This window comes from Cervus elaphus, chromosome 9 (genome assembly GCF_910594005.1).
Source record: "Cervus elaphus chromosome 9, mCerEla1.1, whole genome shotgun sequence".
NCBI classification, from domain to species: Eukaryota; Metazoa; Chordata; class Mammalia; order Artiodactyla; family Cervidae; genus Cervus; species Cervus elaphus.
Genome location: NC_057823.1, coordinates 6,327,269 through 6,341,633, shown reverse-complemented (window position 1 = coordinate 6,341,633; position 14,365 = coordinate 6,327,269). Strand labels below are relative to the sequence as shown.

Below are 14,365 nucleotides of genomic sequence, written 5' to 3'. Positions count from 1 at the left end.
CATTTAAGCGAATACACAAGGGAGGGGGAAGAAAAATAAGCTGTTCTCTAAGCATGACATCCCCCAGATCCTAGGAGAAAAGAGGTCAAGGAAAAGACTCTGACACAAATAACCTCACGGGGGCACCCCAGTTCCCTCTGTCCTGGGCAGGCCCATCTTCTCCCACAGGGCTCTCATGCAAGGCTCAATCCCTCTGTACCAGCAAAACATTTACCCAAGCCCAAGCTACGCAGTCCAAAATGCAGAGCCACAGAGCTCCTGTGGAAACTGCTCCTCTCCAGCTCCAACCCTGTATTTCATCCTGGAGTCTACACGTTCTCATAGGCTGCTCAGTCCCTAGATTCTGGAGGTTGATCAAGGTGGAGGAAATGCACTCACCCTGGGCCAAGCCCAAGGCTTCACCATGATCTCTGACTTCAAACCAGTGAATATAAGTTTAATCCCTCTCCAGAAGAGGATTCTCTCGGTGCCTGTTCTTGGCGAGAAGGAAGCATGAAGCCAAGACCCACAGAAGAACAGGGCTGAAATGTGTCATGTGGGTCCAGGCCAGTTCCATCCTGCTAGGCCTGGCCTTAGTGGACTCCCCTCCCTGACTGCTCGCTGTAGACCTGGGCTCTTCACAGCTTCCATTACGAAGCAAGGACACAAAAGCAGCAGAGGAGGGGGAGCAAGCGTCCCATTCATCCTCTACTTGCGGCCTCTGTGTCCTCACCCTTGGGGGGGGCTGCCACTGTGGAGGTTGTCTTGAGGCTCCGCTTCCGCTTCTGCACGTTCTGCTCTGGGTGGAACAGGATGACGTAGGTCTTGGGTACATAGAGCATGCCGAGGGACACTGACGCGCTCAGGCTTAAGGACACAGTCAGCGTCGTGGTTTGGATGTAGATCTAAGCCACAGAGGAAAGGACCAGGTGGACTCAGCCCAGTTCTCACCCACCCTCCGCCCCCACACAGCCTGGAAGTGAGTCCATTTCAGTCAGCTGAATGGGAATGACCACACAATAAAGGAGAGCAGTGTAAACAAAGGCCCCCATGGCAGGAAGAATCGGCTGTAACAGTGTGGCCCTGGTGTGGGCAGGAAGAACGGAAAACAGCACATGACTGAATGGGCAAGTGACCAAGGGAAGCAAGAGGTTTATTCACAGACAGCCACACCTAGGGCAACAGTCCATATGCCTAAAAAGGGCTAGAGCGTGTTAGCAAATGAATGAACATGTTCTCAAATATACAAATGAATGGATTAACACAACCTGCACAGAGGAACCAGTGGGCAAACAAAGGGATCATGAGGTGAATAAACGAGAGTTCCACTGAGCATATGAATAAATGAATGCATAGTGGTCAAACAAATGAACAAAAGATGGATTGGCAGAGATAAATATATGAAAAGATAACTTAATAAAAAAAGTTAGTTGGTGGGTAGAAGCAGGGATGAATAAATGAATGAATGAACAAAGGGAAAGGGAAGGAGAGAACAACCAGAGGGAAACTAGAAAGACAAATGAGTACATGAATGAATCAGCCAACAAAACAATCAATCATTCTTATGGGCCCAGCACTTAGAACAGTTGAGCCCCTCCATGGACAAGCAGGAAACAAATGAGGTTGGGACCTAGATTACCTTTTCAGCTGATTGGGCAGTGCCAAAGAAGATTGGCACAAAGGCCAGCCAGATGATACAGGTAGTGTACATGGTGAAGCCAATGGGCTTGGCCTCATTGAAGGTCTCGGGCACACCACGGGCCTTGATGGCATACACCGTGCACGTGACCATGAGCAAGAGGCTGTAGCCCAGGCAACCGATGAGGGACAGATCCGACATGTCGCACTTGAGCACGCCTCTGGCCTGTTCTGGGTCCACCGTCCGCTGCTCTTCATAGTCGATCACACTGTGCGGGGGCTGGGCCCCCAGCCAGGCCAACACTCCGACCACCTGCAGGAGGCAGCATGGTTATCAAGGACATACCCAGACTCACCCTCAACTGAGACCTCTGGCAGGATAGGTCACTTCGAGGCTCCTGGCCTGTTGAGTGGAATGCTCAGGCCACCGAGAGGGCAGGGTTGTCCAGGAGGGCGCTGCCTGGGCAAAGGCTGGTGACACAGGCAGGTGGGGAGGAGAAGCTGCAGTGGAAGTCTGTGCTGGGAACATCAGGGCTGATAAGGGGGCCTGGATGCCCTCTTCCTGTATTTCAACCATTATCGGTGCCATTTACTGAGCTACACAAGGCGGCAGAGGATGAGATGGTTAGATAGCATCTCTGACTCGAAGGACATGAACTTTCAAGCTCCAGGAGATAGTGGAAGACAGGGAAGCCTGGTGTGCTGCAGTCCATGGGGTCACAAAGAGTCAGACACGACTTAGGGACTGAACAACAACAAACAGGGGAAAGTGACTGCAGGCAGAGGCTCTGGAACTGTGACCCTGAACATACCTCCTCCATCTACCAAATGGGAACCCTCATAATCTGTTGTGAGGATGTGATGGCAGCTTAGGGGAGGAGTCAGTACATGTCCCATTAATTTAGCACAAGGCCCAGCAGAGATGCTCCTCTCCATGGAGGCAGTATCGTGTGTTCTGCAGACATGAAAACGCTAGCTGGATCCAATCTAACCGTATGGGACACCTCATTCCTGAGGAACCCCTTCCTTCTCCAGATCCAAAGAACTGTTGAGCAAGACATCATGAAATCACATGGGAATGCATAGTGATACTCAAAACAGAGAGGCACTGGGTGGAGAGTAGTACAAATATAAGCTTATGTTGGGTGGCCAGGGAGGTCAGGGCCCTAGCAAGGAGGAGACGGAGAATAAATTCCTTCACAGGGAAGGGAGACATGACCTTGAGGCAAGGGAAGCTGGGCAGTAGGAACTAAGACACCTGCATAAAGGTGGGAAAAGCTGTCCTATATGTTTGTGCAGGCCATTCACTGAATAAGAATGCTTGGTTTGGGAGGAATGAAGCTGAATCCTAGCCAACACTTCAGTGCAATGCTGTGCATCTGGAGTAGGGCTGTCTGATCCTAGAGGAAAGGAAGTTTTTAAAGGAATTTGTACATCCAGAAGGAGCACCTTTTTGTGATTCTCCTAAAAGCAGAAGCTCCATGAACAAGGGACTAATAAAATAAAGCTCCACCCACTGTCTGGGAAGGAAGCATGGAGGCTCCTGTTACAACTCCTCTAAATGGGGGAGGAAGTTGCCCATGAGAAATGAAGACTCAAGGCCTATGATACATGGGCAGAGCAACCAAAATGCACCTCACTGAGTTTGCAGCCTAAGTAACTGACAAAAGAATTAGCATCCAGTACACATAACGAACTCCTATAAAATAACAGGAAGTGAGCAAAGCTCAGGAGCAGGTGCAGGCACATCACAGAAGACGAAGCTACAAAGGCCAGCTGCACTAGAAAGGAGAGACGAATTAAAACCCTGAGACATCCGTTCACATCCATTGTATTGCTAAGTAACCTAGTGAAGGGGAAGGTGTGCACCTCTGAAAAGATTTGGGATTTCTAGAAAGGGAGGTATAAAGCAGGGAGTCCATAGGTAAGCCGGAGGAGAGCACTGAATGTAGTCTAAGCACCTCTATCCTGGGGTGAGGGGTGCCACGGGAGTTTCAGGCAGGAAGCAGTGAGGTGCCTTCCGAGGATGGGCAGGGCACTGAGATGCTGGCCCTGATGAAGGACACTCAAATCCATCTATATGCTGGAAGAGGGCAGCACCTTCCAGCTGTGGACAGTTGCATGGACTGAGGCCCATGGGTGGGGAAGATGCAGAGCTAGGTAGGAAGAAGAGCTCTCCTGGAGTGGAGAAAGAGCTGTGTCCAAATGACTTGAGCCCTCCACTTGGCCCTGAGAATTGGGCTGACTCTGCAATGTCACACACACACCTGTCTCCTAGTACCCTTTACATAACATGGGAGCCATTTCCAACGTTCTATTACCATCTCAGAGGAAACCCAGAAGGAATTCTGCTTTTGCTGTATATGTAGCATGAAATGCTGGCTATTTATGGAACTGGATGCTTCATTCCACAGTAATATCATCAGATCCTATGCCTCTCATCCGGTTTACCCAGTGACTGACTGGGCAGCAGGAACTCCCCTTATGGAATAGATTCTCTGCTTGGGGGAAATTCATCAGGTATCTCTTTGCCCTGGGAGCCAAACTGTGGAACAACATGTTCAGTTTATGAAAATTATTTCACTGTTTTACAGAAAAACCACTGGACGCTTGTACTCCCCACCTTGCTGATTCATTTTCCTCCAAGGATGAAGCAGGAGGAAACAGCTGCTCCTAAGTGAGTTCTACTTACAAAAACAGTAGCACCCTAGCACCTAGGACTTTTTTTTTTTAAACATAGAGACCAAAATAGAAGACTGACTCTGATCTTTAAAGTGGAGGTCAGTGCCCGTACCCTCAGCCCCAATCCCATCTGCCAGCCCGTCAACTTGGAGCCTGCGGACTCACCTGCACGGAAGTGAGGCTGAAGGTGATGACGAGCTGCGAAGTGGGGCTGATGAAGGGCGGAGGCGTGACCGAGCGCTTCCCTTGCTCGAAGATGCGGTAGATGCGGTTGGTCTTGGTGAGCAGGGCCGAGTAGCTGAGGGAGGTGCCGAGGCCGAGGAAGAGTCTGCGGGTGGCGCAGACCGCCGCTCCGGGCTCAGCCACCATGAGGAAGGTGATGGCATAGATGAGGAAGATGCCGGTAAGGAGGACGTAGCTGAGCTCACGGCCAGAGGCGCGGACGATGGGGGTGTTGTTGTGCCGCATGAAGGTGGCCACCACCGTGGTGGTGGCCATGATGCCCAGCACGGCCAAGAGGAGGGGCGGGGCCGCCCAGGGCGAGGACCAGGAGAGGCGGACCACCGGCGTGGGGCGGCAGCCCGTGTGGTTGCGCGTGGGCCTCATGTGCCCCGGGCAGGCCTCGCAAGTGAACTCGTCCACCTGGAAGCGGTACCCGTCGCAGGCCTCGCAGTGCCAACAGCAGGGGACGCCCTTCACCATCTTTTTCCGCTCCCCCGGCCCACAGGGGAGGCTGCACTGAGACTCGGGCACCTCTCGGGCGTCTCCTGACCACTGCAGGGCTTCCACCTGGGACAGGACACGGTGGCCTGTGACTCCGCCTCCAGGAAGGAGGGCCCGCCTCCCTGCGCCCAGAGCTCAGCCTGTGCCACTTACATCCAGCCTGAGGGTCTCCGCCCACTGGCCCACCGCCTGGTAGCTGCCACTGCCTGCACTGCCATTGGTCGCCTGGTACTGGAAGATGTCATATCGCCCAGGTGCGTCCCCATTCTCATTGAACATCACAGGGGTTCCTGCGCTGCCTGAAAGGAGAGCCTGTCATCCTCGCTGGTTCTCTAGCCCATCGAAGGCCAGGACAAAGGAGGAGCTTCGCTAGCAGGTGAAAAGGTGCTCAGTATCACCTATCATCAGGGAAACTGCAATCCAAACCCCAGTGAGATTCCTCCTCACACCCATTTAGGATGGCCACTGTCGAAACAATAGAAAGTAAGTGTTGGCAAGTGTGGAGACACTGAAACCCTATACTCTACTGATGAGAATGTAAAATGACGCACTCACTATGGAAAATAGTATGGTGGTTTCCTCAAGAAATTAAACGGAATTACCACATGACCCAGCAATTCCAATTCTAGGTATATACCCAAGAAAACTGAAAGCAGGGACTTGAAGAGATGTTTATACACTTCTTTGTTCACAGTAGCATTGTTCATGGTAACAAAAACATGGAAGAAATGCAAGTGTCCATTGACAGATGAATGGATAAGCAAATTGTGGTCTATACATACAATGGAATATTATTCAGCCTTAAGAAGGAAGGAAATTCTGACATATTCTACAACATGGGTGAACCTTAAGAACATTATGGTAAGTGAAATAAGCCAGTCACAAAAGGACAAACACTGTGTGATTCCACTCATCTGAGTGGTCAAATCTGGACCACTTAGAGTGGTCAAATTAATATTGACAAAAGGTAGAATGGTGGTTGCCAGGGGCTGGGGGAGAGGGAAATGAGGCGTTCATGTTTAATGGGTGCAGAGTTTCGGTTTTGCACAATGAAGAGTTCTAGAGATGGACTGGACAAGTGACACCATTAAGCTGTACATTTAAAAATGGTTAAGACAATAAATCTTACTCTATGTGTCCATGTATGCTAAGTCGCTTCAGTCATGTCTGACTCTTTGTGACCCTATATGCTGTAGCCCACCAGGCTCCTCTGTCCATGGGATTTCCCAGGCAAGAACACTGGAGTGGGTTGCCATGCCCTCCTCCAGGGGATCTTCCTGACCCGGGGATCGAACCCACATCTCTCTCCTCTCCTGCACTGGTAGGCAGGTTCTTTACCACTAGTGTCACCTGGGAGGCCAACTCTTTGTGTATGTTACTACAATTAAAAAGAAACAAGAAAGCTTAGGTATCTAGGTAAGAGGAAGAGTTCAGACTTAGAAAGGTACTGATTTGAACCATAAGCCTTATTTCTTTTAGAAGCTTGTTCTACTACCTTGCAGAGCTAATCTGGAGTGATATTATGTCATGCTCTTTTATTTTATTTGTTTATTTATTTAGCCTCACAGCATGTGGGATCTTAGTTCCCCAACCAGGGGTCAAATCCATGGCCCCTGCAGTGAAAGCGCAGAGTCTTGACCACTGGACTACCAGGGAAGTCTTAAATCATGCTCTTTAACAGGGAGCTTAGCAGAGAGAAGATGCTCAACACTTGGTGGAAGAACAGTTTTTAATTTTCTAAAGGATAGTAACTGAACACAGTGTGAAGCTTTCCCACAAACCACAGCTGAGTCTATCTGGGCCTTTTCAAAAACCCTTATTCTGAGCCCTGACCATGTATCAGGCCCTCCACTGGTATCAGGGGGACAAGGATCCATACTTTGTGCTCAGGCGGCACAGGGCCTGACTGGGGAGGCATTTGGAAGCCTGAGACGTGGAGTGGGACGCCTGTCCACAGTGCGGGCAGTGCCCTGAGAGACCAGACGATTCCAAACTCTCTGCAGTGGGGCGAAGAGCTGTGTGTGACCCTCTGAGAGGTCCAGGCAAAAAGGGTCACAAACAAGTTCTTCAGAACCTGGACTTTGCAGCCTGGGGCAGGGGGTGCCGAAGCCTGGGGAACAAGGAGTGTCAAAAACTGGTCCCCAGAACTTGGCTCAAGCCTCCAGCTCTCAGGCCCAGGTGCTCCCGCTGTCCCCTTCTGCTCTCCCATTCTTTCCATCCTGGGATGTCCCAGGTCCTGAGAACTCCAACCCAGCAGGCTTCCCCTCACACAGGGGCTCTGGCTCCCACTCACCATTGAAGCGCACGGCTCGAATATACTGCAGCAGTGTCCGACCATCAGTGGGCTCCATTGCTGGGCACAGGCCTGTGTGCCCGGGGCAGAGAGCCTGGTGCATGCTGTGGAGGGCGTGGGCAATGGCGTACACAGCATCAATCACAAACTGCACCTTCCCTTCCTGCTCGTAGGCAGAGTCCCGGCCGATGCGTTCCTCACCTGTCCTAGGGATGCCCAGAGGAAGTGTGCCTGGCCCCCAGGTGCCCAACCTGGCTTCCCACCTCTCCCTCTCCACCCTCAACACCCACCCTGGGCAGCTCTCACCTGTGCATTTGCGGGTGGAATCGTCAGACTGGGTACCTGAGCTAGTCAGTTTGCAGTTAAAATTCTCTTCCCAGAACTCAGCAAACCAGATGTTTCGGCGGTTGTTCTCCAGGGATCGAGTCATGAAGTACTGGTCAAATCCTGAGAGAGAGAGATGGAGGAAGGAGGGGAGGCACCCAAATGAGCCAGCCACAGCTCACCACTTGTGTCCCTTCACCACTTGCTGGCTTTACAGATGGGGATGCCCATGTGATCAATTTCTGGCCTGGCTGATGAGTTCAAAGTCATCTAGGGACTCTGCAGTAAATTTGCAAACTCAGAGCCTCACCACATAAAAGAATTTTTTGCTGCCTTGTCTTTCCTGGTTAGGATGCCTCTGTGAAGATGGGTGGAGCTTCAGCAGCCACTTTGTGAATAAGACATCACAATCAAGAAGACATATAGCAACTACAGAGGATGGTGGAACAGAAGGGAGGACAGAGCTCAAGATTCTGAGAACATCGTTGACTCATTGCCCCAAACATGAAGTTTCCCCTACTTTGAGACCTCTTGTCTTGTGATGGGATACATTCATTGCTAAAACTACTCTCAGTCTAGTTCCTTGCCTACAACTGAATGCATTATAAGGGAAAGGAAGAGTGTAAGGGTGTGTGCGCCTCCAAGAGGCTGGGAGCCCCTGGAAGTCAGGGCTCAGTATTGACAAGAATCTGTACTTCATAAAAGAGCCCTGAAGTACCTCATCAAGGTGTCTTTAGTTTAGCCTTTGGGGAAATGAGCAATCCTAGTGTAAAGTGACCATCTTTTTTGCATTCTTCCAGATATTCACAGGTGGGATGGTGGAGGAGGGGTGGAGAGGCAGGCCTCATTAATTGATCAGTAGGACAGTAAGTAACACATCCTTGTTTTCTCTCCCTCTCACACTCATCTTTAAATTAGAGTGCCTTTGGCAGGACCCAAATGCAGGCACTGATTAAAACAAAACAAAACTAACAAATAAAACTTAACAATTCTTCACCCTGTACAGTGGTGTGTGCATTTCCTCATTTGCCAATTCATTTCAAACACTGTTTGGAGGGATGTGTTCATAGAATCTCAGGATTCTAGAATTCCCAGAAGGGACCCTGGGTCATGGTGCAATTTTATAGAAGGGGAAAATGAGCACCCCCAAGAGGGTGGGGAAGGATAGATATGGGTGGGAGATGCAGGGGAAGGCATCCCCCACTCACCATCAATGGAGGCCCTTTTGGGCAGGATGGTGATAGCTCCCACGGCCACATCCTCCAGGTTCAGGACGGGTGAGATCTTGGCTCCCCAGCTGTCTGAGCCAACCCACAAGAAGTGGCCAGTCAGGTTGGCCTGGCGTGCAGCCTCCAGAACCCTCCTGGTAAGAACAGGGAAGGGTGAGGATGCCCTGAAGTCCTCCTCCTGCTTAACCCTGGTCACTTCCCAGTCTTCGCTCGCCATCTATCCCATTCAGCACCGCTCAGCAGACCCTTGTTTATCAGGAAAAGTAGGATGTAGGCAGTTTAGGACTCCAGGTTTCTCAGGTAGTAAAAGGTCCAGCCAGGCTCTGACTCCAGGCCTGCCCTCACGTTCTGTGCGCCGCTTCATGCTGTCTTTAAGCAGGGCCTGCCTTCTCCTGCTGGGGTTCAGGCTGGGAGCCGTGCCTTCTGCTGATAACCTGTTGCCCCAGGAGTTGTTCCCTGACAACTGTTACATGTGCCCACCAGTCTCTCCCCCACTGTTAATGATAGAAGTAGATATGTATTCTTACGTTTCTCTGGCTAGGCTTGGAGCATTTCTGGGGCTGGGTTCATTTCTGGGGCCACCAGACACAGAGAGAAGAGTAGAAAAGGTATGTGGTGGCAGGGAAGAAAGAGGGGAAGGGAAGATGTGCATGGCTGGGATATGTGAGATGAGGCAGCAGGGTCTTCAAGAAAAGCTACAGAACACGGTACCTGAACACGCCCTCTGTCCCACCTGATGTCATCCTCGTTGGCGAAGATGATGATGCCCCGGGCGTTCGGTGTCTCCATGAGCCTCTTGATCACTTTATTGAATTCTCCTGGTTTTGGTTCCCTGGGAATCTTGATGGACTGGGCAATACAGACCCCCCCTGGGTGTCGGAGATGCCAAAGTCAGTCCTTCACCCACCAAGGCCACCGCCACACGTGACTGTGGCAGGAACTGAGTCTTCCAAAGGAAACGGTGCCTGCCCACAGGGAGCACCATCCAGCCTCCCCACTATAAACCCAGAGCCCCACCTCACAGCTTGCACCCTGACGGCCACTCCATAGGCTCCTTCAGGCCTCAGACCACCCCCCTCTGCCCTGGGCCCAAGCTCACCAGCCTCTCGAGAGATCTGCACAAAAGCCTCAACCCCACTCTCGCCATAGTTGCCCTCAGAGGCCAGCGTGGACACGTAGTTCCATCCCAGTGCCCGCACTATGTCCACCATGGCCTGGGCCTGGTAGGAGTCAGGGGGCACCACGCGGGAGAAGAAGTCATAGCGTGTGGAGTCGCTGAGCTCCGGGGCCGTGGACGCGTAGCTGATCTGGGGGATCTAGAGTGAGGAAAGACACCGGGCTGTGGATGGAGGGTCGGTCACCCTAGGTAGGGAACGCAGTGAGGACCCAGGACCCAGGGATAGGGTGCTCCGGGCAAGTGGGAACAGCCTCTCCACATGGAGAGGCTGGAACATGTGGACAAAGACCTGCATTTTGTGGATGGGACTAATGGAACATGGGATGCATGAGGGTCTAAGGGAGAGGGCATATAATTGCACACGGTGTGTCGCCGGCAAAAGGGAACTAGGGGTTCACGTGCAGTCTGTAGCTGCCAGGCACTGGCTGCAGCATTCACCTGGGTAAGGGGACATCTGTCAGCCCCAGAGGGAGACATGTTTCCCCAGTTCACACAAAGGGGTGGTCTGCACAGGCGGGCATCAGCCCCAGGAGGGGCTGAGCAGGCAGGAGAGCAGGGGAGGGGCTGTTTGACTGAGGTTGTGTCTGGTCTGATGGAGGGGCCTGTTTGGAACCGGGTTTATCCCAGTGCATTAGAGTGATTAATCATGGGGATGATGGCTGAGCTGATTCAGGAGGAAGGATGGGGGCAGGAAGTGTGAAAGGAGACTGGAGAATGGTAGTGGGAGAGGCTGGCAGAGCAGAGGGGCGAATCCCTCATGTTAAAGGAAGACACAAGCAAACGACAACAAAACCAACACACACACACGAAAGGCAGCAAGTGGGAGCTGGTGCGAAGGTCCAAGACGCGGAGGTTCTAGAAGCAGCAGGTTGGAACTGGTCCAGGGGAGACAGAGATGTCTGAAGCCAAAACAGAGAAAGGGTGGAGTGTGGAGAGTTATGGAAAGGGGAGGGGAAGAGCGAGAAGGAAAAGAGGAAAGGGAGAAGAGAGAGAACGAGGGAAAATCAGAGAAAAGGCCCATGGGCTACAGGGCAATTAATGGACGCCGTAGTTATCCCGGCACTCTAGACACTTTCATCCTCAGAACAACTTTCCCAGACAGGCTTGCGTCTGGCCCAGGGAGCAGGGCTTCTCGGCTAACTAGAGTGATTCTCGAAAGGAGACTAGCCCTCAGGCACCCGCAAGGAGACTAGACCTCAGGCACCCCCAAGGCAAAGACAAGGGAGACGCTGCACCCCGGGCGCGCCCCGGGCTCTCACCGCGAACAGGCGCAGCACGTTGGCGACCATGATGGAGACAGAGCTGGCCGAGGCGCCCACGACAGCCACCACGCGCTCCGGGGGCGCGGTGCGCAGCGGGGGGACCCCGCCGGGGCAGCGCACGGCAGCCTCTTCGCCGTCGCGGCCGCGGATCAGCGCCTGCACGAAGCTCAGCGCCTGCTCCAGCGCGTACGTGTCCCGCGAGCAGGTGTCGAGCAGCCGGGCGCCCAGGCGCACCCCGGGCAGCAGCTCGGGGTCGGCGTTCACGCGGTCCAGGGCGTACAGCATGGCCTCGAGCCGGTGCACGCCCTGCTCCTTCTTCAGCTGCCCGCACGCCCTGCCCGCCGCGCCGCGAGCGTGCACCGGGAACAGTCCGCCCAGCGTGAGGCCGCCCGCCAGGCGCACCGAGCCCGCGGCGCCCACCACTCCCGCCTGCGCCAGCGCCAGCAGCAGCGGCAGCAGCGCCGGAACCCCGGCCATCGGCTCGGCGGCTGCAGGAGGATGGGGCGGGGACGGGAACAGACGGGAGCACAGTCTGATCGTCGGGCAGAGGAAGGACCCGGGTCGGGGGAAAGAAGAGGGAGCCCCACAATCCTTGGGGAGAGGGGAGGTGCGCAATATATAAATGTTGGCCGAGCCAGCTGGAAGAGAGGTGAGGCATCAATTCAGCCAGCCTGCCCGGGACACCTGGCTCACACCCTCTGAACCTCATCCCCCGGGTCCTCCCCGCCCGACCACTCTCTCCAGCGCTCCAGTCCTGCCGATCCCCAGTGCACACCCAGGCCCCCTCTGAAGCCACGCTCACCTCCGCCAGCCGCTGTCGGTCCAGTGACAGACGCAGAGGGCCCTGAGAGAGAGAGGATTTAAGGATTCTAGGGAAGGGATGAAAGGCCGCCCCGAGGGCGGAGACCCATCCTGAGCAAGGCCGGTGCGCAGGACTGACCCTCTCAACACCTGCTTTCCTTCCCTCTGCTACTCCTTGGGTCTGTTTCTTTCCCGTCTTTGGATGTGTGGCTGACACACACGTTTCTCTGGCTGCTGGCCTCTATTTCTGGCTTTCTCTACTGGTCCCTCTCCCTCCTCTCTTCTATCTCTCCTCCTGTCTCTGTCGATGTCTCTTTGTCTCATTGTCTCTCTCTGTCTCTTACTCTTCCTCTCTTTCCTGGCCACCAGTGTCTTGGCTCAGGCTGCCTCAGGTACTTCCCAACTTTCTCTTTGCAAAACCCTGTAGTAAACCGATGACTGGAGTGAGAAGGGGACACAGGTTGAGCGAAGGGGAGTGCACCTGAACAGGAAGACGGTGATCAGGGCTGAGCCAGGTGGAGGCGAGAACAAGCAGACCTCTAATGGTAGCGAGGTCTCTGCTTATCACACACACACACACAGTCCTGCAAAGCAGAAACTTCTACCATCAGACCCTTTTTGCAGACAGGGAAATAGATCCCTCAAAGAGTCAAATGACTCAGTCAAGGCCACACAGTTGCCATGTGTCAGCATCAGGATTGGTACCCAGGTTGGTGTGAAAGGACCAGACTTCACTGCCTTTGATGGAGGGAGGGGACAGGGCAGAATTGCTGTGCCGTTCCCCCCCCCCCCCCCCCATATATGAAGGTAGAATCCTAAGGAGTTACTCTCTTGGTGGTTCATAAAGCCTTCTTGGCTCTGGGGTCTGAAGCAGTGACATACCATGTGAGGGTCTTTGTATCTGAATTTCCTCATCTCGTGTTTTGGGCCAAGGTGATGGGGACTGGCCAAAAATACTTCTACCACCATCCCCAACTGAGGCCCTGGATTTGCCTTTATGACACTAGTACATCCTGGAGACAGGTGGTGAGCTCCCAGCCCTAGGGATTAGCAAGTTCTAAGGGGGGAGGAGAGGGACTGAGCTAAGGCGGGCTGAGCTGGTTTGGGCTCCATTAGAGGGTGGATTAGTGCAGCCGTGGGGATTTGGGTAAAGCTGTCAGAGGAGCAAGCAAAAGCCATGTCATTCTTCTCTCTTCTCTCCCCACATAGAAGGGCCCTGAATATCTCTGTTTTCAGAGCCATCCAGGCACCTGTGCCTGGCAGAGTTGGGAGGTCCAGCTTGATCTGTTGGACCAAGGTTGGCAAGGATGGGGCACTTAGCTGGTGCTAGGTCCCAAGCTTGACGTTGCAAAAGTCTGTATGAACTGGGCATTTGAGGTGGTAGGGTGCTGCTGCTGGGCTCACACAATCCCTCAGAGCCCTCCCCTGCTCCGGACAAGTCAGGCAGGGCCACAGCTGACATCACAAAACAGTCTTCTGACTCATAGAATGAAAGCACCCCATTGGTTCCTTGAGTGTAGGATGGACGAACAACGAGCTGGGGCAATAGCCCTCACTGTGGTGCATGAGGGAAGTGAGTGACTGACCAGGAAAGGGAGAGAAGTAGGTGGGTTCCAGGCCAGGGGAAGAAATGGCTCTGAGAGTGGAAAGAGGGGCATCATGGGTGGGGCACCTGGGAGGAGGGATTAGCCATCCCTGCAAATGTGAGGACCAGAACCAGGGCTGAGCAGGTCAGAGGAAGGCAGAAACCAAGGCTTTGACTTTGGACACAGGAAAGCCAAGAATTTCATTTGAGATTTGAGAGGATAGGTCAAGCTCCTGGTTAGATTCAGTAAAGGGAGAAGTTTAATATACCACAGTTTTAAATTTTAATACCACAGTTTTAAAATCTCATTTTAGTGTTTTGAATACCAGTGTCTAGACTTCATATAGTTCTCTTCTGGGACTTACAGGAAGTGTCCAGAGTAGTAATTAAATAATTACAATGAGTGTTGAAAGCTTGCATTTTATTGTGTGGGGTGTGTGTGTGTGTGTGTGTGTGTGTGTGTGTATTGCTAGTGCTAAGTTGCTTCTTTCACGTCTGACTCTTTGTGATCCTATGGACCATAGCCTGCCAGGCTCCTCTGTCCATGAGACTCTCCAGGCAAGCATACTGGAGTGGGTTGCCATTTCCTTCTCCAGGGATTCTTCCCCATCTAGGGATTGAACCTGGGCCTCTTACTCTCCTGCATTGGCAGTCAGGTTCTTTACCACTGGA

The 14,365-nt window shown here is 53.0% G+C and overlaps 1 protein-coding gene across 1 annotated transcript; it reads right to left on the bottom strand.

Moving 5' to 3' along the window:
* Positions 1 to 680: 680 nt before the first annotated feature.
* On the bottom strand, positions 681 to 12,138 carry GRM6 (glutamate metabotropic receptor 6). The gene is made up of 11 exons (XM_043911180.1): positions 12,110 to 12,138; positions 11,305 to 11,795; positions 9,968 to 10,184; positions 9,602 to 9,737; positions 8,848 to 9,002; positions 7,622 to 7,762; positions 7,316 to 7,516; positions 5,176 to 5,321; positions 4,465 to 5,088; positions 1,619 to 1,930; positions 681 to 884 (listed from the first exon to the last, which is right to left on the bottom strand). The coding sequence occupies exons 2-11, from the start codon at positions 11,782 to 11,784 to the stop codon at positions 681 to 683; spliced, it is 2,616 nt and encodes an 871-aa protein (XP_043767115.1). The 5' UTR covers positions 11,785 to 11,795; positions 12,110 to 12,138.
* Between the last annotated feature and the right edge of the window lie 2,227 nt (positions 12,139 to 14,365).